General features: G+C 39.8%; 1 protein-coding gene across 1 annotated transcript in view; it reads right to left on the bottom strand.

Moving 5' to 3' along the window:
- LOC119877050 (14-3-3 protein zeta/delta-like) overlaps positions 1-24699 on the bottom strand; it is a 55624-nt gene extending 30925 nt beyond the window's left edge. Inside the window, 3 exon segments of the mRNA XM_038559174.1 lie at positions 18603-18735; positions 22877-23140; positions 24685-24699. Coding sequence (XP_038415102.1) covers positions 18603-18735; positions 22877-23140; positions 24685-24699 — 412 coding nt within the window.
- Positions 24700-25109: the final 410 nt, after the last annotated feature.

The raw sequence follows: 25109 nt of genomic DNA, 5'->3' as shown, positions 1-25109 counted from the left end.
TTGTAAAGTGTTCTTTTTAAAACTCTCCTTAATTACAAGTTTGAGCCTGTATTCGTTTCCTGGTGAGACCCTAAGGAACACAGGTGGGGACAGGAATATAATTAACTATCACCCCTAGATCCTCAAAAATGAGTCCTAATAATTATTAGTAGATTTCAAGTAAATACTCTTTAGTCATATATATAAAAATAAAAGTTTTATTATTGGTTCGTTGTTATCCTATAAGTAGAAAATAAAAGACTTCATTTTTTAATCAGTCTGAGGCTCATCAGGAGAGCCCCTAGGGCTCCACAAAACAATTGCAGGGATGGAGCAAAATGCCAACATGTTCTCAGGGGAAATAGATGGAGCTCTTATTTTCTACCATCTGCCAGGGATGAATTGGAAGTAAAGAGGTAATGAAAACAGGTAATTTATTCTTTTCAGGAAATAAGGCAAGTCTCAGCATTGATTTTATTAGGGCAAAAGGAATAGTACTAAGTGGCAAATATCCACGAATACTTTTATCTGAACATAATTCAACCAACTCTAACTCTAAAGCTGCACAGTCCAATATGGTGGCAAATAGTCACATGTGGCTATTTAAATTTGAATTCATTAAAATTAATTAAAACTTAAAATTCAGCTCCTTGGGCACACTAGCCACATAGTAAGTGCTCAATAGTCACATGTGGCTAGTGGCTGTAGCTTTGGACAGCAAGGATTAAAATTTCCATCACTGAAGAACATTCTACTGGGGCATCTGGGTGGCGCAGTGGTTGAGTGTCTGCCTTTGGCTCAGGGCATGATCCTTGAGTCCCAGTCTCCCTGCATGGAGCCTGCTTCTCCCTCTGCCTATGTCTCTGTCTCTTTCTGTGTCTCTCATGAATAATAAAAAAAAAAAAACATTATATTGGATAGCACTGTTCCTAAGAACAAATCCCTCATTTTCTTATGTTGTTTTTTAAATTACCATGTTTATTGAAGTTTTGGGGCACTAAAATATCAGATGCCAGAGAGCTATATTAAGTGTGAGTATGTTATGTGGAAAAGTTAAAGAGTTCTATACTGAGATTCTTTGGAGGAGAAAAGACTAGGACTTATTTCAGAATTTTTAAACCATGCATTATAAAATTTGTTAAATTTATTAAACAAAATAATAAAAGAAGATATTCAATTGAATTATTTGATTCAATTGAATAATTCAATTATTGAATTAAATATGTATGCTCTTTTCTCAGATATGAGAATCAGCATTATAGCAACTTAATTAATTTTGAAATTAATTCTTGGGGTGAAGAGAAAATCTTAAAAGTCAGGTAATATATTCAGAATTAATTTTTGTTTTAGCATGTTGAAAGAGAAAGTACTTTTTAAATAAAAGCATGAAAATACATAAGTAAAAACATACAACCCACCAACTCCAAGGTAAAGGAAAACTAACACTTTCAGTACTTAAGCCTGAAATCTGTTTGAAAACAATTGAGAAGTTAATTATTAAATATTCCAGTCATAATAAGACCACTTAAGAAGTAAACAAAGAAAAATCCATGTAGAATTGGTCAAATATCTAAGATATTAAAATGGGTTGGTGTATGAATAATACCAAATAAATAGTAAATTTAACTTTAGGTGAGAGATATTTAAATTACTTTTATGCATCTCAGTATGCACCCTTTGTATATTTTAGGATTAAACTGGCTTGCAATTTTTACTTTTAAACTTGAACAGAGGAGCTAGGGCTTCCTTAGAAGAGCTGTCATCAGGTCGGGTTGGGCTACCTTCTCCTGGAAAATATGTTAAATGCCAGATCAGACGAGTGGCCACTGAAAGTGCACTATTGGCTATTTTAAGTTGATATGCTGTTTTCTGGAAGGAAAACAAAACCTAGGAATACAAAAAACCTAGGAACATAAATTGAGGTCATCTTGGTCATCAATAAGTAGACTAAGATCGGTCAGTATAGCTGCCAAGATTTCTTAAGGACTTTTGAAAACCACACTTCTTTTCCTTATTACAAAAATAATTCATATTCGTTGTAGACATGTTAGAAAACACAGCTAAGCAGATAAAAGAGTATGAAAATGACCAATTTACCCTCTCTTGAGATAAACACTATTAGTAGTTTGGGAGTATCCTTCCAGAATTTTTGTGTCCTTGGATAGGAAATGTATTCATTTCAGTACTTGAGGGCGTAAAGGTAAGACTTCTAGGTTGAAATCTGCTTTTTTTTACATTGCAACATCTTGTACCATCAGAAATTTTTAAAACATAATTTTCTCAAAGAGCAGCCAAAATTTTTCTGATCTGTAGGGCAGTTGAACATGACTTTAGACTTGTGGAATCACTATAATGTACACCGGAAACTAATGTAACATTGTATGTCAACTACACTCAAATTTTTAAAAAATTTTAAATAATAATGCCCTCCACATTTTTCTTCCCAAACTTCCCTTTAATACTGTCAGTGTCTTTTCAAATCCAAAAGACATTTCATATCTATAAGGAAGGCAGACAATCACTCAGAAGAAACTAAGAAAATATTAGCCCTTCATCTTCAATTAAACTTGCAACATATCCCAAGATGAGAGGGTGACGTTCCTTAGTCAACGAGAAGTCCCTTCTGGGTGTTAAGCACGAAGGAAATGTCATCATTTTGTGTTTTAGGACCATCCTTCTGCAAGCGAAAAAAAAAAACGGTGAGGAGGTTATTATCACAGAAAGAGGGGAAACAGCAGGTGGAACTGAGGAAGGAGCAGTGGGTAGGGAGGAGGGAGCACGTGCAACATTTGAAGTAGGAAGATTCGACAAATCTAACAAAGTAAACTCATAAACGGGGAGCAACAAGGAGAGCAAAGAGTCTACGTGCTGTCCCAGTTCTTTGTTTTTGACAAGCAAAGAGTCAACTATGGAAAGAGATGAGAATTATAGGAGAAAAGGGACATAAGAGGAGAAGCTTTGTGTCACACAAAATGGTGTCAGTTTTGATCACAGTAAGTTTGAATTTCCACAGGACGGCCAAGTGTAATATATGGGAAGTGCTTGCAAACACCACTCTGAAACTGAAGAAATGGGGCTGGGCTTAGGAGATAGATTTAGGACAGGGTTTCTCTATGACTGCAGGACTTCACAGGGCCTTTAGTTGGATGATGTGTACTGCAAATCTCCAGGAATGAGAGGCATATAGCTGGCATTTCTCAAACTTATTTGAACATGGAACCTAGTGTTCCCTGGAAAATCATTCTGGAGACACTGGTGTGTTGATGTCTTTGAAGGCTGGGCATGGATGAAATCCCCAGAGAAATTCTGTTGAGTGAGAAGGACAGAGTGCTGAAGATGACAGTCATTCAGATGTGTCTTTTTTTTTCCTTTTCAGTTCTCATTGGCAACACTGCTGCCCACCTTCACTTTACTTCTAGTCTCAGGAGCTTTGAGGCTTAGCAGGATTGGTGGCAGTATGCATGAATAAGAGAGACTGGGGAACCTTCTGGAGAAGAACTCATTCTAAGAGGGGAGATAAGCACTTGGTGAGGGTCAGCAACAATCCCTCAGACTGAGAAGGAGGGAGTTCTTGGACAGTCTGGTGTCCTTCTCCCCCACATCCCACTCTGACATCCTATTTGTGCCTGACTCCTCAGGAGAGACAAAGATTGAAAGAGCCTTTTCCACAACCCTTTTGAGATTCTGGAGATCCAAAGCAGAGCTCAACTTTGGGAATTGAGAAAACTGTGTTTTTGGGAAAACACAGCAGAATAATGTAAAAGGGGATATGAAGGATGCTGCCCATTTTATTCCAGAATGTAAAAGTTTGGTGTTTGTGGATTTCAGGCACTAGTTTTAACAACCAGCTCTCTGGGAAAAAAAAAATCAATAAAAGTCCAAATTTGTAGAACTCGTTGATTTTCGTGGTGTCAACATCCTTACTATGGTGAATTTCAAGCTATCCATGTGATGTCATTAGGCAGAGAGCTTGGAATAAATAGATATAGCACATCATTAAGTAATATTTTCACCATACAGGGACAATAGGTACAAGTAAATCTTCAGAACAGAGATCATAGAAGAATAATTAGGAATTGACGAGTTTAGAGTATTTATTGCTTTTGTTGTTAATACCTTATTTAATTGCAAATTTACATAATTTAGTTTCTAGTCATGCCTGTGTGTAACAACCACAGGCAAAATTCCTGAATGCCACAACCAGCTTGTGCCAGCGGTGTGTATGGCAGCAGCACACCATTGCCTTAGGCCCCAGAGGGCAGTGCACTCGGAATGTGGACACCATGGACCTGGAGCATCAGCAGTACCCCCAGTTCTGCACAAGGTTTATGCTGGCTGATATTTATTGAATTTAACTCAAAACACTCTTTAGCAAGGTCAGCTGCCATAGGTCCACAAATTTCCTTCATCTGTGTGAATACGGGCTTCCTCAGCCCTACTCTATGACAGAACAGTCTAGTCTGTTCCTAGACTGTTCCTAGAAAGTCTCTAGGAATCTTCTTGTAGATTCTTGCAATTCATCAGCGATTCCTCCTCCTTGCCAATCTATATTTTATTTGATATATTTTACTTGCCTCAGATGCCTAGCGACTTTTGTTCATGCCTCCCACATTCCTCTGGCTGTGGTTGGCTCTGTTTTTATACCTTGCCATCTTATTTTTCCAAAATGAAGTTTTTAATTTGTATTTTTTTCTGTATTAAAAAAAGCAACTGTGCATTTCTTTCAGGAAAACAATGAGAAAATATAGGGTGTTTTTCTTTTGAGAAAATATAGTTTAAAATATATATATATAAAACACAGGGAACCTGAGTGACTCAGTCGGTTGAGCATCTGCCTTCAGCTCAGATCATGATCCTGGGGTCCTGGGAATGGAGCCCCACATCCAGCTCCCTGCTCAGCGGGGAGTCTGCTTCTCCCTGTGCCCCTCCCCCTGCTCATGCTCTCTCTCTCTCTCAAATAAATAAATAAAATCTTTAAATATATATATATTTAAATATATACGTACATATATAACACTTATATATATAAAACAAACCTACCTGTTAAAGGAGAGCACTGTGGACATTATCACCTGTGCCCAGACATCTCCAAGGCACTTAACTGAATTTGCCTCACTATTGAAAGCCATCTTGAGGCCAGTTGTTCAATGGGTCGGCTTTTTTATGCCTTTTGAAGGGAGGGGTCAGAGTGAAGCTTCACAGCTCCTTTTTATTTCAATATCATTTAGACTAATGAGAGGTTATCCCCCTCGTCCCATTCTGACAGGCTACCTGTTTCTTCTATTCTTTCAATCTCTTAATTCATTTGAGATTTTTATCCATGATTTCGAGGGAGGACCACTTGGAAAAGGGCAACTTTGTAGTATTTTTCTATAGCATTTCTCTCTTCTCTACACCCATCAGAGCTGCCTTTTCTAAGTCCTAACACTTAGAAAGGTTTACTTTCTAAGTCCAAGACCCACAAAGAGGGTCTTGCTGTCTGTGATCTCACTTATCTGACAGGCAAGGCAGTTCTCAATATGGGGAGGAAGGATGGCCCCTACACTCTTTATTATACCCTTCCATGCTTCATCACAACCACACGTGTGTCTTCTGCTTGTACAAGAAAATTTTTCACTTTAAGAGAAGAATCCTGAATTGACAGAATCCCATCATACCACTTTCTCTTCTGACAAGAAAAAGCTCAGAGTGAGCACACGCACAGTGATTAAAGATGGCCTCAGCCACAGTTCCCTGGAATGAAACACGTGGTCCTACCTTGGCAGCATTGTCCACCGGGATGGATCTTCGTGGACACGCTGTGTCACTTGCTTCAGTTTCTGTCTGAGCCAGGATTGGACTGGCATGTGGCCTTGTTGAAATTGGCTCCACACCTTGTTTAAGTGGGCATCCCGCCACACTAATTGATGGGTATGAGTGCAGACATGCTAGAGAACCAGTATGCGCATCAGATCTGGGTACGAGAAGGATTTCAGCCCAGAAATATCAAAACAGTCAGTTGTGCTGAATTCCTGTGCCGGGGAAAGAAAGAAGATGGTATCAATGTCACTGCTGCAGCTTAGAGTGGGATTTATTTTTAAATGCCCCAAATAGCTGAAACAACAAGGAAGGTATAGGTCTGAGGAGGAGCAGGAGGGTCAAAGTTATTGACTTTCAAAAGAAATAGCCACTATCTGCCAACCAGGGGATAAGAACTTTTTTCATCCAAGTAGTTCCTTGATTAGAGTAACTTTTAAGCTGAGCACTTTGGGCAAACATAGAAATCAGAGTCACCATGTGGTAGGGCCCCAGGGGTAATCACAGAGGGGACTGCTGGAGGGTCAATACAGATAACCCCTCCCTACCTGGGAAATGACTCCTTCTGGTTGTCCTTGGTGCTCCAGCCACCCTATGGGATCAATCAGCTCTGCAGCAAATGGGTCTGGCAGGCCAGTCATTAAGAGCATAGTCATCACCCAGCATTGTCTTGTCAATTGCATCTGTGCTACAGAAGAATCCCTCCATTAAAGGGACAGCTCAGCAACAACCCAATTTTAGTGCAGAAGGGAGAAATGTGACAGTATGAGCATGAGAAAGATTTTGGAGAGGGTTCTGAATGTGTGCTAGTTAGCACAAGACTCTAGGCTCCCCTCTGTGGCTGGCAGTGACCCGCTTCAAACAGCCTGATGACAAACAGTACAGGAGAAAATTAAGGTGAAGGACTCAAACATTTAATAACAAAGATAATGGCTCATTAAGACGTAGGACCCGGTAAGAGACCATCTCACAGGGGATAAAATTTGAACCTCAATGTAGCCCTATGTCCCAACGTAATACATAAAACCAAATATATAGCAGCTATGGTTGAACTTTGAGAAGTATCTGAAGATTTTAAAAACTCATTCTTTGAATGGTTGCATCATTATTTGAATGAATTGACAACATACTAGAATATGGATCTATCAGTTCAGCTCCCCCTCAGCTTTTGAACTGACTCCATTTTATTTATTTTTATTTATTTAAATTCAATTTGCCAACATATAGTATAACACCCAGTGCTCATCCCATCAAGTGCCCCCCTCAGGGCCCATCACCCAGTCACCCCATCCCCCTGCCCACCTCCCCTTCCATTACCCTGTGTTTGTTTCCCAGAGTTAGGAGTCTCTCATGGTTCGCCTTCCTCTCTAATTTTTCCCCACTCAGTTTCCCTCCTTAACCTTGTAATCCCTTTCACTATTTCTTATATTCCCCATATGAGAGAAGCCATATGATGATTGTCCTCCAATTGACTTATTTCATTCAGCTAAACTCCCTCCATTTGATTAACACTTGCATTTCTGTGGCAAATAGAGAATAGAAGAAACTATTGCTCCAAGTCCAATTTTATGTCATCTCTCTCTTACTGATCATAAAAGTGCTTCATGTTCTTCCAATATTTAAATAATAAAGGCAAGATAAAAAATTATAGTAATAAAGGAAATGTAATCATATTTAGCTCACTTTTCATTTTTCCCTACTTTTTTTTTTTTTTTTTTTTTTGATGTATCCTTTTTAAAAAGTCAGCCTAAAAGGAACAAAATTAGGATAGGGTGGTGGGAACCAAATCAAAAGCTTCTTAGTCTCAGGTAAAATAAAGTTATTGGAAATAAGGTTATTTTGATCTTACTTTTGGCCCTGAGTTTTCACTTCAAACCAATGGAAGGCATTGAGTTCAGAAACAAAACCCAAAAGGAAACTTTGTATTACACTAGGAGATGGTACTGGAAGGACGAGGGAAGTTGATTGGGTATCTTTTATTGAAAAGTAAGCAAAATCATTGGGGGCTAATTGTTCCACTTCTAATGTCTTCTAATGTTAGATTTGTTTTAAGCTTCTTGCATAGAAATGTGTGTCCGTAATTCCCAGTAGCAGTCATTAGAATAATTTATCCTTGTGGATATTTCCTTATCTTTGATTCAAATCACATAAATTTTGGTGAGTCCAATCAACTTTCTAAACTACCTGTTGGAAAGTATCTCCACTATTCACAAGAAGTGTTGAAAAGTTCTAACTTGGTGGGAGTGAATTTTTCAAGCATTTTCTCTTTGTGGCTAATTAAAGGTCAGAGGAAGAAAGCGGGTCATCTCCCTCCTCAGTTTCCCCTATGTAATTTGTACATTTATCCTGCCTGATAACCTTTAAAATCCTAATTCCTCAATTACTTCTGACATTCCAAATGCTGCTCAGAAATTGTGTTCCTGTCCCACTTTTTCTTTTATGATTTCTGCTTTGGAAACAGGGCTGATGCATGATTGATTGGTGACTCACTCAATTCTGAGTATTTTCCTCAGAAAACAACCACTCAACAACCAATTCTGTGCAGAGTAAGAAATGACTTATTTGGCCCTAGAGGCACCGCTCTGCCTAGTGTTCAACTCAGTTCCCAGCGGTCACACATGGGGTCTGCAGGCACACCCCGTGGTTGCGGTCACCGGGTCCCACCCATGCGTTTCCCAACCTGTCCTGACCCCGTAGCAGCCCAGGCCACCAGCTGGTGGGGGCCAGGATTCGCCCTGCTGTAGCCATAGGCCTTTTAGGATACCTGAAGTGAGTCTCTAGAATGTCCCAGGCCCACTGAGCAACCCCCTCCCTGTATTAGTTTTCTGGGGCTGCCATAACAAAGTACCACCATCTGGAGGCCTTAAGACAACAGATATTTATTGCCTCACAGTTCTGGAGGCTAGAAGACCAAAATCAAGGTATCAACAGGGCGTGCTCCCTCTGAAACTTGCAGTGGGGAGCTTTCCTTGTTTCTTCTAGTTCTCTAGCCCCAGACATTCCTTGGCTTGTGGCGGAATCACTCCAACCTTCATTCGGGACTCTCTTATTTCTCCTCACATAGTCATCTGCGCATGTCTGTGTTTAGTATCCAAATTTCCCCTTTCTATAAGGACGCCAGTCATATTGTATTAGGCTCACCCTAAGGACCTTACTTCAACTTTGCTGCACCTGCAAAGACCCTGTAACCAAATGGAGTGACATTCTGAGGCATTGGGCATTAGAACTTCAACATATCTTTGGGGGGGGCACAATTCAACCCATAACACTCCTTGACCCTTCACCATGCTGGCCCAGTTCTTCTGTTTTCATTCTATAAATATGTCTATTTGAGGACCTACTATGTGCCACACACTGACAAGGCACCAAAGACAGAGCAGCGCAGAAGACCAAGGAGTGCATGGAGGGGAGAAGGGAGAGAGGGAGGTGTTGTGTCGCTGGGTACTGCCTGCTAGCCTTCTTCTGCAACTGGCCCTTGCAAAGCTTCCACCTGCCTACCTGCTATTCTGACAGCTGCTGCTCACTCACCTGGCTGCACTCTGGATTCTCTAGCCACCAGCCAGAAATCCAGAAATTGGACTGTAAGGATCCTGATTATCTGGGTCTCAGCAGCCGCCACCTGCTAGTATGAAGTATGGACTTCTACCCGGACTCTGAGCCCATGTCCTGCCTCTGAGATCAGAACAAGTTTTTATATCTAGGATTAATTCCCCCTCAGCCCTCACTACATTTAACCTTAGCTTCTTCTGCTTTCCTGCACCCCTCTTTTGAAGATTTATTTATTTATTTATTTGAGAGAGAGAGAGAGAGAGAGAGAGAGAGAGAGAGAGAGAGAGGATACTAGTCATATCATATTAGAGCTCACCCTAATGACCCCACTTTAACTTACTACCCTGCAAAGACCCTATTACCAAATTAAAGTCACATTCTGAGGTACTGCATATAGGAAAGGGGCAGAGGGGAAAGAGGGAAAGAGAGAATCTCAAGCAGACTCCCTGCTGAGCATGGAGCCCATGGTGCTGGGCTTGATCTCATCACCCTAAGCTCACAGCTGGAGCTGAAACTGAGAGTTGGACACTGAGCTGACTGAGGCACCCAGGTGTCCCCATCCCCCTCTTTTGGTTGAAGCCTCCAACCAACTGTGTTTCTGATCCCCAAACCTAATGAATTGTTTTCATCAGAGCACCCTAGTCTACAGCTCTATTCATTGCAATGGAAAATGAGCCGATACAGCTGTATGATCCATGTGATGCTCAGCAGTATCAGGTGCCTCTCCTTTTTAGGAAGACATTTGGGACTTGTATCTTGGATCTAGGCAGGATTGGGAAAGAGCTTTGCAAACCCCTTTTCTGGAGGCACCAAGTGGGTCTCTGCTCCTTGTGGCAGCTAACTCACAGAATCAGACCTGCCCTATGTGAATAGGGTGACAGCTGAAAATGGTGGAGGGCTTTGGAGCAGGATATCTCTGGCATAACTTAGATCTAGAAACTGATCCCACCAAGTGAGGGGGTGGGGTTTCATCCTCTCAAAGGCTTTGAGTTCATTTGAGAGAGTCCAATTTTCAAAGTTTAGAGAAGTCAAAGGTTTGTTTCTTTTTTTAAAAGATTTTATTTATTTATTCATGAGAGACACACAGAGTTAGAAGCAGAGACATAGGAAGAGGTAGAAGCAGATTCCATGCAGGGAGCCTGATGTGGGACTCGATCCCAGGAAAAGGCTTGTTTCTCAAAGGATCATCTCTCAGCTAAATGATGGCCTTCCAGCAGTAAAGCAAATGTTATAGTTAAAGTATTTCCCACTTCACGACTAAGTTTGGGAAGAGCAGTCCTTTTGCTGAGGTAGACTCCCTGTTTAAATGAAACAATAATTATGAAAACCAGAGATCTCTCAGCACAGTCTGCCATCTGTTGAGCACCTGCTCCTTGGGAGAGGCTTTACAGATATGATCTGTGGTCCTCATTTCATCCTGCAAGTTGACTGGTTATCTCCCACATTTTCTCGTCCTTCTTGTAGGAAATGCTTCTCTAACTACAATAATGTAGCTATATTGAGCCAGAAAGAAGTCAAGAGTCCTCTGAGATTCTAGAATTTGAGACAGAGAGCATGAGGCAGGTATTTTCTGGAGATAGCAACATGAGAATAAGAGACAAGTAATGGAAGAAGCTGGACAATAAGAAGAGTAAATGAAACACAGGGGTAGCCAGCCCTGCCTTGCCTCCTGGTTTGGTCTTTATTGCTTCCTATGAGATACCACAGTTTTCCTTTGTTTGTAATCTCATTTGAATGGCTTTTTTATTACAATCTAAGTACTAATATGAGTCTATTTTCCCATTTTACAGATGCGAAATCTGAGTCTTGGAGAAGTTTAAAATTTTGCATACGATTATATGACCAGTAAATGGTGGAAGCAAGATTTATATCTGGGTCTGGGAGACCAAAGTCTAGGACACTGGAGTCGGGGAGACTCTAAGAAGTTCTACACCCTATTGAGTTCTTATAGCTGTTAGATCCAGCTATGTGCTGTTTCTGTGAAACATACTTAAAGCAAACTGTCACTGACTGAACATAAAAAAAGGCAAAGATATACCAGCCAAATGTAAATCAAATGGCATGTAAAAGATATTTGTCAAAAATATAGATTGTAATGCAGAAATCATTAGTGTAATGGGAGATATTTTATATTGATTTAAAATACAATATAAAAAAGATAAAATCATCAAGAATTATTTTACACCAAGCAATTGTGATCAAAATACATATAAAACCCAAAATTGGGCAGCCTGGGTGGCTCAGCAGTTTAGCACTTGCCTTCAGCCCAGGGCATGATCCTGGAGACCCGGATCAAGTCCCACATCAGGCTCTCTGCATGGAGCCTGCTTCTCCCTCTGCCTGTGTCTCTGCCTCCGTCTCTCTCTCTCTCTCTCTCTCTGGTCTCTCATGAATAAATAAATAAAATCTTTTTTAAAAAATCCACATTTAGGAATGAAAGGAGAATTGTCAAACCCATAATCACAATGGAGACTCTCATACTTTTCAAAACTTGGCAAGTCAAGCAGTCAAAACCTATAACGTTATAGAGAATTTGAATCAATCACAAACAATTAATAGGCTAGCCAAGATACAAAAACTACACGTTCTTTCCAAATTCCTATAGAACATTTAAAATTTTTATTATGTAGCAGGCCATGAAGAAAATCTCAATAAAGTTTAAATACTATATACAGCCACATTCTCTGATCATTATGCAAGAAAACTAGATATTAAGAACAAAACGTATCCAAAATAAATCTAAATACTTGTGGGGGAAAGACGACTTTAGTCATTCTTTAAAAAAAACCAAAGTATTCAGAGTGGGGTACATCTACATGTGTGGCATAAATACATTTCCAAATTAAATTAAAATAACAAGGGTTTTGAAACAGTTTATAAAGCAATTTAATTTTTTATATATTTAAAAGGATATTCACATATATGATATTAAATACATAAATAACTTTTCTGGAAGAATGCACAAGAATCTGTTGACATTGGCTATCTTAAGAGAGATGGCATAGTGATCGGGTCAGGGAGGGGAACATTATAGAGAATTTAAATCACACATAATTATAAGCTATACAAAATACAAAATTACACATTCTTTCCAAGTCTATAGTGAATATATTTTAAAGTTTATTATGCAGCAAGCTACAAAGAAAACTAATAAATTCCAAGCACTATATACAGACTATGTTCTTTACATGAAGTGAGCATAACTAGTCAAAGGCTAACAAAGATTGTACATAAAGGAAAACTATAGACCAAATTTTCTTATTAATATCAATTAAAATATACTAAATAAAATAATAACAGAACCCAGAAGCATACTGAAATGATAATACACCATGACTATGTGGAGAAGGAGTATTTGTTTCAAGAATGTAAGAATATTCCAATATTTTGAAATCTTTAATTCCTTGTATTACTGCATACAAGGAGAAAAACCATATGCTTATTTCTGCAGATGCTCAAAAGCATTTGATACAAATATATTATATTTATTGTTATATATTAATATATTCAAATATATAGTAGACCAAATTATTAACAAAATAAAACTAGATGGAAAATTTTTCAACATGATATTTATCTGTCTCTTTATCTGATTATGTATCTGTAGATACTGATATAAGTATAGACGTCTTTTCTCCAAAAACAAGGACTCGACTCATTTATTTGAACTAAACTGGGACTGCTGTTTACCAATTGGCTAGAAGGTCACATTACAGGCACAGTCAACCTGTGCCCGCATCTGATGTAGATCCCTTCTGGGCCTGAAAATTGTAAACAAAAATTTCTTTCCAGGGCACCATGCACACCCCAAAAGCATGTAGCTTTTGTGTGGAATCCAAGTATCAACTTGCTCCTTCCTCAAAATATGGCAACTTACATTTTTTGAACAGGAAGTCACAAGAGACATTTAAGTGTGTAAGGAAATACCATCTGTAGATAATATAGCCTTCAGATGACTGTGAAGACCTCTCCAAAATGAGGCTATTCTTGGTTACTTGGGGTTGCTTTCCAAATAGATATCTTGTTATGCATGCACACTATCAAGAAATTATCACTATAATAGGAAATGGGAATCATTCAATTAGAAAAAGCAGTATAAAATTTGTCCTTTACTGTGGCTAAAGTGATCAATGATACCACTGGAGCCCTCAAAGGCATTTAGCTCAGCCTCAACTCACTGACCAATCTTGTTACAAATGACAGACTTGCCCTCAACTTCCTCCTCAAGGGCCATGGAGGAATATGCAAAATGAATACCATATCCTGCTGTACCTGGAGTAATTCCATGGCCAAATAGAAAGATCAAAGCAGAAACTTAAGGAAAAAGTCACATGACTCTCTAAGGTAGGGCTTGAAGGTTTCTGAGATTTGTTAGGCTGCTTGTCCCAGAACTCGGAGGCGGCATGGTTGTGGTCAGTACTCTAGCTAGGTTGCCCTCATCCAGCTGCTTGGAATCTTGTTACTAACAGGCCTAATTATGGTAGCCTCCCAAGTGCTACATGGGACAGAGTCAATGGAATTAGTCCCAGCCTTCATCATTCTGATTACTAAGAGTAGCCGGGTTGCGACATGCTAATGGGAAAATTCTCCAGAAGCCAAGACTGTATAAAATAAGGGGTGGGTATTGTTGAGAGGCCATTTTCTACTGATCTGCTGCATTCCTGCCCACCTTGAAAACAGATACTAACTGCCCTTAATTCCAGACTATCTTTTCAAAGATGTTTGTGTAGCAAACAGTCTCAGAAGATAAAGAAGAGCAAAGGGTAGGTTTGCTTACAGCTTTGGACAATAAAGATAATGTCTCCCTCTGGAGCAAAGATCAGGCATAGTTTACTGCTTAATATAAAAGTTCAAGTTCCCTAAGCTCAGGATTCCTATCCTGTAATGCAACCACTGCATGTGCAGGCATCTATCTGCATCACTCTCCTAAGACTTGGGAGCAAGGATAATTGGCAAAGTATGCTGATGTTCATGCTTATTGCTGTGCTGGGAGTTTTCAAGTTCTTTTTCTCCAACCTAGGAGTCTCAAGTCTTCGGCCCGCATTCATGGAACTGTGGCAGACCAACTTGTTAGCTTGCAAGTAGGGTAAGATCTCAAGACCTCATACTTCTTGACAATAATAGAAAATAGAGACTGACTTATCTAGGCCAGTCTACAGAGAAAACCACTTTTTAAATAAAAATACTGTGGCTTCTTGTCAAATAAGACTTGAGGTTGTCTTGATATACCTTGGATCTAGAGGCATTGTGAAAACCTTCCCAAAGGTCCCTTCAAATATGACCTCCAGGCCCACACATTCAGTCTAGATTCTTCCATTCTAAAATTTCTAAGTCTTGCTTAAGTTCTACCTTTGAACCTACTTGAAGAAAGTATTTCTTTATCTAATACACAAAACTTCTCTCCAGGGATATTAGGCTGTCCTACAAAAATGTAACACTGGTTTCTTCATTTTTCTTCTGGGTATTTCAATAGCTCTGAGCCCTTAGAAATAAAACTCTCACATAAATCACTTATTAATCATTTATTAATTTATGAAATATTTTTAACACCTGGTATATCCAACACATAGTAAGTGTTCAGTGACTACTTATTGAATGAAAGAAATTTCAATCTAGTAAGGAAATAGCCCTCAATCAAATCAATCCTCAAATTATATATAATTACAAACTGAAAAGTACCATAGTGGAAAAATTCTAGGGAAAGAGACAGCATTACGAGTAATATAGGAAGTGACACTGAAACTGGGAACTGAAGAAGGAGAAGGAGGAGAGGTTAACTGAACAAAAGGATGGTGATAAGCAATACATTTCAGGAAGAAGGAAGAGTATTGACTCACTTTTCTTGGTCCTCCTCCTTTTTTCCAAATCTTGTTTGATGGCCAGCTAGAAAAGTCGGCTTTTCCTTTCAAGAGACCTCATTTCCCACCCCCCGATCTCAGGTGGAATTGGTGCCCAAATTCACTATTATCCAGAGGGCCTCAATGGCAGGTATCATTTTTGTCTACTTCATCAGTCCCTTCACTGACTCCAAACAGATTTCCAATCTCAGCAGTCTTCAACCATGCACTTGCTCACTGAGGGGGCACACCCCACTCTCTCCTGATTTGCATACCCTGAGCCCAAATACTCGTGCAACTTTTATCAGTTACCCACCTCTGTATATATCCGCAGTTCTCATAGTTATCTCATCCCTCAAGTGACTTCAAAAAACAAGAGTTGCATTAAGCTTTATGATACAACATACCTTAAAGAGATGATGGAAATAACAGAACTAGAAAAATAGAATCTCAACTCCTTATGGGGTCATTTGTGAGCACAGCAAATTCTTGTACTAAATGACCTGGCATTTTTCTGAACAAAGTAAATGGAAAGTTAGCTAGCCACAAACAAATGCCTAGTGGCCAATGGCAAACTTCATTTATTACAGTAAATACTGCTCCCATTAATCATATTAAGGTACCAGCTATCTCCCCATACAAGTGTCGGAGCATCGCGAAACTGTACTTACTGACCACTCTGTAAAAAAGCATAGAAATGTCTGTGTTTTAAACATCCTCCTTAATCATTCAGATCAGAAGAGGGATGTGCCATTGAGTGGAGGAAATATGTGACTGACATTGAGTGTGGTATAAGCCTATCTCATGTTCAAGCTTTGCTATGGGCCTGGGTAAAGCACCAGTTCTGGTCAATGCCAGCCAAATTTGCTGTCAATAATAAGATAAATCCATGACAGGGTAAGAATTGCTGTCTACAACAGAAAACTGCTTCTTGTTAGTGACATTACTTTGCTGTTCTATGACCTGCTTCTTCGGGTGATGAATAATATGACAGGCTTTTTGTGTGCTTGTCCAATAAAATTTATAGTTCCTTGCAGTGAAATGAAACTGGGTATTGAAGCTCTGTAAAACGCGAAGCTGATATTTTCTTAGATATTAACTTGAATTAAGCCTGTTATGATGCCATTTTCATTTGGAAAAAAAATAAAATATATGATTGCTTTTTGGAGATATGACTTCTGAGTCTCTGAAGTATTTTCACTTCACCCAGGCTTTCTCTTTCCAAATTAAAAGTTCAACACTGAAGACAAGAAGTCATGATTATTTGAGAAGTTCTTGTCTAGGGAGTTTATATTTTAAATTCTATCAATTTTTTGTTTTGAAATTGCAAACATAATAAGTGCTAATGTAGTGGTGATTGAAAGAAGATTTCATTCCCTTTTCTCTTAATGTTAATGCAAAACAAAAGTACAACAGATAAGGAGTGTCTGTGGGTATAATAGGGAATATCAGTGAAACTCATTTGTTATTGAAAAGACAATCAATAAAGCCTTTCCAAAAAAATAAATCAGGGGAATAGTTTCTTCTTTCACTTTGAATGAATAAGGAGAGAATCATAAAATTTAAGAGGGATGAATCCAAAGATTGATAGCAGCTGGCTGTAGTAGGCACTCAGAGAGAAAAATCCAAAAATGGGCTCTCCTCAGTCACACTTCACAGAGCTCTGCGGTCTGTGCAGAGACTGAGGAGGCCTGCAGATTGAGTGCTAGGACTCAGAATTCAACTCAACTGTGCTGAGTATTTCTATGAGTAGGTTTCCATGAGTGAAACATAGTTCCCAAGTTCAGGTTAACTTTTTAATAAAAAGAGAGAGCGCGCAAATAGTTCATCATTGTACAGAGGAGCCAGTTCACATAGGAACTAACAAAGTATCCCACTTAATTGTAATTCCATAGCGTTCTCACAGTATGGCTCCCACCACTGACAGACTTGTATTGGTGGGGTTAAGAGCCACTGTGCTCTTTTGCTCCACAACCCTACTCATATTCTCACCATAAACCAAGAGTACCCACTGTGAGGAAAACCTTCCATAGATAAGCGGTGAAAGGGGAACAGAAAGTACACTAACTGGAAGTCTTCCAAATCACCTTCCTCTCCATCAAAAATTTCTAGTTTATCTGCCAACTTGAAATAACTAGGAGTTTCTTTTTCCTCTTAGTTCTTCAAAGTGCTAAAGGCTGGGGTTTTCCGTAATCAAAACAGCAAAGTAAATTGTCTCGTGTCTCCTGGCTATAAGTTCCCATTCTGAGAAGCTTAGTGTGTCTACCACAGTCACAGCCTCTTCTGAAAGACCTCTCTGTGCATAGGTCAGTGGGGTGGTATCCTGTGGTATCATCCACAGTGATGGCCACAGATGATTGGACCAGAGATGGGTGTTTGTTAGCCAATGATAACTTGGCTAGAGGCCTATGAGGGAGCACAGTACAAGAGCTCAGTCATAAAAGGAGGTTGGGTAAGAGTTGAGCCCAACCAGAAGCTCTTTGAGACATTGAGTACAAAGCATTCTGAGAGAGTCAGCAGGCTGGAGAGGCCAAGAGACACACACACACGCAAAGAAGGAAGTAAGCAAAAACTGCCTGGTAGTGGAAGCTCTGAGTAAACAAAAAATCTTGAGATAAATACAGGAGATTAAAAATAGTTATTCAAAGGGCGCCTCACTGGTGCAATCGGTTAAGCTTGGAACTCTTCTTGGTTTCAACTCAGGTCTGATTTCAGTTTCAAGAGACACCCCACCAACCTGTGCTGAGAGCATGTCTGCTTGAATTTCTTTCTCCCTCTGCTTCTACCCCCTCACCCTATGTGCTCGCTCCCACTCACTCTCTCTTTCACTCTCAAATGAATAAATCTTGAAAAAATAGTCATTCAATTATAGTAGTAACAAGAGCAGACACAGAAGCCAGAAAGAGTAGAGAATTCATTCTAGAAGAATAAAATAATAAGTGGAGCTAAGCAGAGTGGAAGACTTGAATCATGAACATGGCCAGCTGTCAAGGTCACTGTCAAGACATTAGATAGACACACTGTGAGAGCTTTCATTACATGCTCAAGAGTAGTAACATTTTATGTTTAGTTTTCTAGGGTTAGTTTGGGTTATTTTTACTTTTTCTGGGTTTTCTTATTTTCTTCTGTAATCTTAAAATCAGCCCTGTTAACTGAGATAATAGACTGTTCTGTATTCCTTACATCTTGTAAGAACCTAGCAGTTCTTCAGATCACCTTGTAAATGGCTCAGAGCAACATGCTCAAATGCAATAAAATTCAAAGATCTCCACATTGTACTGTTTTAATAAGCAGGGCCTACAATATGTTCCATTCTCTTTGAAGAAGATATTCCACTATGCCCAGGACTCTAAGACTCCTGGAAACTTCATTGAAGTGGTAGGCCCCTTTGTCTCTTTTTATAGGACACAGTTCCTTCTCCCTGGCATACATGTATCTTACCAAGCAAGGCATCTGGATACCTCCTCATTTCAGCTCTGTGCCTGATGATACCATCGATATAGGGTACCACTATGATGACGCATAGGATAATGAGATGTTCAAAGTGCTTGTGTACTGTACTCTGACATGGAACCTGAAAATTGACATAACCCTGAGGCAAAAGAGTAAAGGTGCTCTACTAAATAGGGGAAAGCAAACTGGGCTATTTTCTCTGCTCAGGGGACAACAAAGTAGAGTCTGAAGGTAAAATCTGGTTCATTGTTTATTTTATTGACACACTTTATTTTTTAGAATGATTTTAGATTTATAGAAAAATCGATCATTGTATAGAGAGCACCTATATAACTCCCCCTCCAACAATTTCTTCGATTATTAACACTCTACATTAGAATGAAACACTTGTTACAGTTAACAAACCAATATTGATATATTATTACTAAATAAAGCCCATAGTTTATCTAGACTTCCCAAATTTTTACCTAACATTCTTCATTTCTGCTCTAGGATCCCATTCAAGATATCTCATTACATTTAGTTGTCATATGTGCTTAGGTTGCTTGTGGCTATGACAGATTGTCAAACTTTCCTTGTTGTTGAAGACCCTGACAGTTTAAAGGAGTAGTAATCAGGAATATTATAGAATCTCCTTCTATTGGAATTTGATAATTTTCTCATGATAAGACTGAGATTATGGATTTTTGGGAAGAATTTTGGAGACTTAAAATGCCATTTTTATCACATTATATCAAGGTACATATTATCAATCTGATTCACAACGGTTGATGATGACCTCCATCACCTGGCTAAAGCATTACTATTTGTAACAGTACTATTTAAAATAGTACTATTTTACTATTACTGTTACTGTTTGTCAGATTTCTCTATTGTGAAATTACTTTTTCCTGTCTTTCCATACTGTACTCTTTGGAAAGAAATCACTATGCTCAGCCCACAATTAAAGAGTGGAGAGTTGTACTCCTCCTCCTTTAGGGTAGGGAATCTATAAGCTTAGAATTTTTCTGCATGAGACATTGTCTCTTCTTCTCATTTACTAATTTATTCAATCTTTTGTTTGTTATCGGTATGGGTTCATGGATATTTACCTAATACTTTGGGTTACAATCCAATACTACTTTATTTTGTTGCTCAGATTGTTTCAGCTTTAGCCGTTGGGAGCTCTTTCATTTGGCACCCTTGACATATCCCCCACAATGTGATTTTTTTCTTTTGAACACCTTACTTCTTGTTTTTGCTTTGTTTTGTTTTTAAGGATTTTATTTATTCATGAGAGACTCAGAGAGAGAGAGGCAGAGACATAGAGAGAGAAGCAGGCTCCCGGCAGGAGTCTGATGCGGGACTTGATCCCAGGATCCAGGGATCATGACCTGAGCCAAAGGCAGACGCTCAACCACTGAGCCAACCAGGAGCCCACTTTTTGGTTTGTGTTGTGTGTTTCTTAATCCAGTCTTAGAATCAGACAATCTTCCAAGAAGCTGTCTTTCTTTTTATTGGTGAAATATGTTAGAATTATGCCCAAGATCTGGGCACAAGATGTGCTTGTTGCTACCGGGGCATTTACTGCCTATTTTTGTCAATGAAATTTTACTGGAATGCAGCCATGTCTATTTGTTTGTGCATGGTCTGTGGCTGCTTTTGTCTTCCAAAGACAGAGCTGAATAGTTGCAACAGAGGCCATATGATCTGCAAAGCTTGTATTACAATCATATATTAAATTATGTATGATATATAATATTATAATTATAATATTAGTGTATTATTTATCATATGTTAATTATATCATATATATTATCTGGCATCATACAGAAAAAGTCTGCCAATACCTGGAATAGAGTAAAAAGAATAAACTTAACCAGTCCCTTCAAACATAGGTTCTAGAAATTCCCCCATAAGGGAAGAAGACCACATCTGGAGCAGAAGCTGCAATTAGAGTCATCATCTGATTGAGTTTACAGTAATCCACTGGGGTCTCTGAGATCCATTTGTGTTCTACTCCAGTCAAACCAGGAAGTTACATGGAGATGCTAAACCACTCTCTGCTTCCAATATCCAATTATGTCATTAGTCTTAGCAGTCTCTTCATAAATGTTAGATGGGTTTGATGAACAGTTTTTGGGTAGGACCTAGTGGGAACCCTAGAATACCACCCCCCACCAAGATAAAAACAAATTCTCTTTAATTTAAATGTGTCTTATCCCCCTCCTTGACCTAGTGCCCCTGAATCCATTCCCTAATAATGTTCCAAAGATACTTTGATAAATAAAGGGGAGAAATTGACTCTTTTGTTATATAAAGCCTATTGCTTTGACATTTGACTTTGTAATTGCTCCTCCCCCCCACCCAAGGCATGCTGCCATTTAATTATAGGTCTGTAGACAGTGAAGAATTTTGGGAGCTTAGAAATAAAGAATTGACATTTCCTTGTAGAGTCAGTCCTCAGAGAGGTTATTACAGGATTTTCTACTAAGGCAAGAACAACTTCTTCAGCGAGTTGATTCTCATCAGGACATAGACTAAGGCTTTTTGCTTTCTGTAGCTAAAATTCAGTAGAATTTTTCAAAGCTAGTGTCCTTATAATGCTTTGTGGACTGCTATGTATGGACACATGTTCTTCTGTGCCGCCACTCCCCACCAAGAGACCCAGTGCAGTGGGGGATCAAAATAGTGTGAGGCCTCTGAATCCTTTCATACAACCCCATTTCTCTTCTCAGGGTTCCACATTTCTTATGTTCAGTGTTCTATCCACAAAGCTGAGAACTTAACAGATCACAGCAAACTTCGTAATTAACCATTGCATTTGCCTCACAGTAATTCTGACCTCGCTGCAATGGATTATTTTAGCATAGTTATATATGATCCCCTTTTTTTCTAGTCATGCTTTGAGCTGAGAATTTAGTGATTTGAGGTCATTATTTTCTTTATAAGCTACTCTTGATTGCTCTTAGTAACCATCCCCACCTCCTCCCCACATTCTTTGTGTGCTTCTTTCCTTCTGTTCTATTCAATAGCATTAGCTGCTTGGATTCCCCAAACTTGATTGTTTCACCTCTGCATGCCATAAGCTAACAGATTCTTATTCTTGAATACTATTACTAGGACTTTCTGCCCTCATCCCCAACTTTCCAGAAAATTAATCCCTGAATCCTTCCCTCTCCTCTTTCTTGGGATGCTGGAATCACTCCAATTTCTATTTCTGAACTAGTCAGGGGGTTATAAGACAGAAACAGACTATTTTCATCAGGTTATACTAAACCTACAACGGGCTCGCTGGCTTTCAAAAGAGACCTCAAAATACAGTGGTTCAAACAACATAACAGTCCAGGAGAATTCAGGCAATCCAAGGTAGATAGGTGGCTCAGCTCTATGAAGTCACCCAGGGAGCCTGGTTCTTTCTCTGAATTATCCTATCATCTCCTCAAATGTTTCTCCTATTCACTAAGTCAAAGCCAGTGTCCCAGTAGAATATACCCATTCAGCCCCTAAGAGGGAAAATACGGAAGGGAAATGCAAGCATGTTCCTTTTGAAGAAATGATATGGAAATTATAAACATGACTTCTGCTCATGCTTCCCTGATGACAATTTAGTTGCATGGCCATGCCTGGCTATGAAGCAGACTGGAAATTTAAGGCTCTAGCCCTGTGGCCATTTGTCCTGCTGAAGCTCAGGGGAGGACATCCTGTTACTAAAAGGAAAAGGGGAATATAAGTATTGGGAAGCAGTAACCCATCACACTGATTCAGGTTGTAAGTAGAAAAGAAATGTATTAAAAGGTGACTAACAAGCTCACAGAAAGACCAGGAGATTTTGAGAAGAAGGCTCAGAAAAGGGATGCTTAGGTGGCTCAGTGGTTGAGTGCCTGCCTTCAGTTTGGGGTGTGATCCCAAGGTCCTGGGATCGAGTCCTGCCTCATCAAGCTCCTTACAGGGAGCCTGCTTCTCCCTCTGCTTATGTTTCTACTTCTCTGTGTCTCCCATGAATAAATAAATAAAATCTTTTTTTTTTTTTAAAAAGCAAAAAAAAAAAAAAGGTGTCTCAGAAAACAAGCAGAAGAAAAGAAGTCCAGAACCAAAGAGAAAATCATAATTTCAGGACTCTTAAGTAGAGAGCACTGCTTCTGGTACCACTGAACACTGGGCCCCAGAGCTTGCACTCTTGCCACCAGCACAGGAAACCAGGTAGACTGTGTGGTGTTCATGGAGTGATACTGCTCAGATCTTCAAGAGAAGCTCCTATGGGAGCAGAGCTGACCACACACCTCTAGCTGCTGGTCTGCCATCACTGAAGTCATGCTTCCCAGGCTGCTGTTCAGGACACTGGTGCTGTCCCATTTCTGCCCCATGCAGGGTTCCCCTGAAGGGCAACTATGGTAGCTGACAAATGGCCTCCCAAAGATGTTCACATCTGAACTCCCTGAACCTGTGGACTTTACTTTATATGACAAAAGGGGCTTGGCTGGTACAGTTTTGAGATGGAGCTTATCCTGGGTGATGTAGATGGGCCAGCGATAGTCACAAGGGTCCTTAGAAGAAGAGAGTAGGAGAGCAGAGTAGGGATTGGAGGGATGTAGCCACAGGTCAAGGAATGCTGACAATCTCTAGAAGTGGGAAAGTGCAAGGAACAGCTTTTCCCCTGGAGTCCTCCAGAGGAATCAGCCCTGTTGACCCACTGATTTAAGCCCAGTGAGACTCATTGCAGACTTCTGACTTCCAGAACTGTGAGACAACAAATCTGTGTTGCTTTAAGCCCCTAAGCTTCAGTTCCTTCATTATAGCCATAAGAAATGAATATAGTGACTTTTATCTGGCGATGTTCCCTTGGCCAGGCCAAGATTTTCTGAGTTGTGCTTCTGTCTGAGACCCTTTTCCTCCTCCCTTCTTTCACAACTGTCACACCTGCCTTTCTGTCTAATGGTTCTCCACCAATTCCCACTCCCTCTTTGTCCCCCAGAGCTGTTTTCCCTAATAAATCTTTGCAGCTCTAATCTCATGTAGACATCTGCTTCTTGGAGAATCTGCACCAACAAATGCTACCAGCCCCACTCCCTCCTGCCCCAGGGAACTGGAGGTTGTAGCCATCCTCATTCTCCAGAATGGGTTCTCCACTGCCCTTCTTTAGTGACTCATAGCTTTTAATTCATGGTACAGGAAGGTGCCTGATTGATCAACCCCAGTCCCATTACTCCACTCCAAGGGTTGGGGTGCTGGGAAAGTGAGTCTCTAACCTGCTTTATTGCCATAGTTGAGCAGGGCTCTAATTCTTAAGATTCATGCAGTGTCTGAGCTTTCCCTGAGCTTTAAAAGCAGGTCCATGTACTGCACAGTTTGCCAAGTGGCAAGTAGCTATGAGAGTATCTCCCTTCCAACAATCTGAATCCCATTCTGTGTGACCAAGAGGTATCCAGTGATCTTTCCCAAGAATTTCTGAGGATTTATGGGAGAAGCTTGTGGCTTTTGCTTAGCTACTGTTACAAATCAACTCTTGCCATAACCTGATCTCATTTCCCTGTGACTTGTCTGCCCTGTGTGGACACCATCTCCTCCCTTTATTCTAACAACCCTGCTAACACCAGCCATAGAGTGTGATAAAACTTTACTAAGGGTCTGAGAACAACCTGAGGAGTCATACCACAAAAAACAGGAAATATAAAACCTGATATCATTACTCCCATAGCCAATTGGTCATAGCCTTGTCAAAGGGAGGCCTTATAAGCACACTCCACTCTGAACTGCCTACCACCATGATGCTAAAGTCCACTTCTCCTCCCTAGGAATCCCCTTCATTCCCACTCCACTCATCTCCACCTGCCTCTGAGGAAGCCTATTAGAGAAAAAAAAATCTATTGATGAACACATCTCTGAGAGCAGTTTAGCTTTTCTCTGTCTTAATCTTTCTCTTTCAGAATGGAAGCGTGGCCCTATCTTCGCTTAACAACAATAAGGAAGTCTGTTACAGTGTTATTCCAATCAAAAGGATGGTCTCTGAAGATGATTTCTGCCACCACTCCTTGAGTAATAAGGGGCAAATTCGAGGCAGGTTTAAAAATAGCAGTGTCCCTAAACTTACCTTATGCCACTCCATCTCACCACCATACATACACACCCATGTACAGAGGTAGACAGGTAGATGATATGTGATGATAGATATATAGATGATAGATGATAGATAGATAGATAGATAGATGATATAGTAGATAGAAGATAGGTGAAAAAGGAAATAGATGATAGATAGGATAGATTATAAATAGAAAGAAAGAGAGAGAGAAATTATGAGCTTCACTTCCTGAGGAGAACTATTATCATATTGGCTTGCCAGAACTTTCCAACAATCCCATAAGTGCCTCCAAATCAGCATTCCCCTATGGCCTCTGCTCATAGTCCAGTGGCCCCGCTATATGGCAGTATCCCTAGCAGAGGCTCAAACTTTCAGAGGTGCAATTCCTGCTGGCTGCCCAGGCTTCCCTGTGTCAGTCACAGGGATGTGGTGTTTTA

Source organism: Canis lupus, chromosome 15, assembly GCF_011100685.1.
Source record: "Canis lupus familiaris isolate Mischka breed German Shepherd chromosome 15, alternate assembly UU_Cfam_GSD_1.0, whole genome shotgun sequence".
NCBI classification, from domain to species: domain Eukaryota; kingdom Metazoa; phylum Chordata; class Mammalia; order Carnivora; family Canidae; genus Canis; species Canis lupus.
Note: the sequence above shows the minus strand (reverse complement) of the source record. Positions and strands in the feature narration are given on the sequence as shown.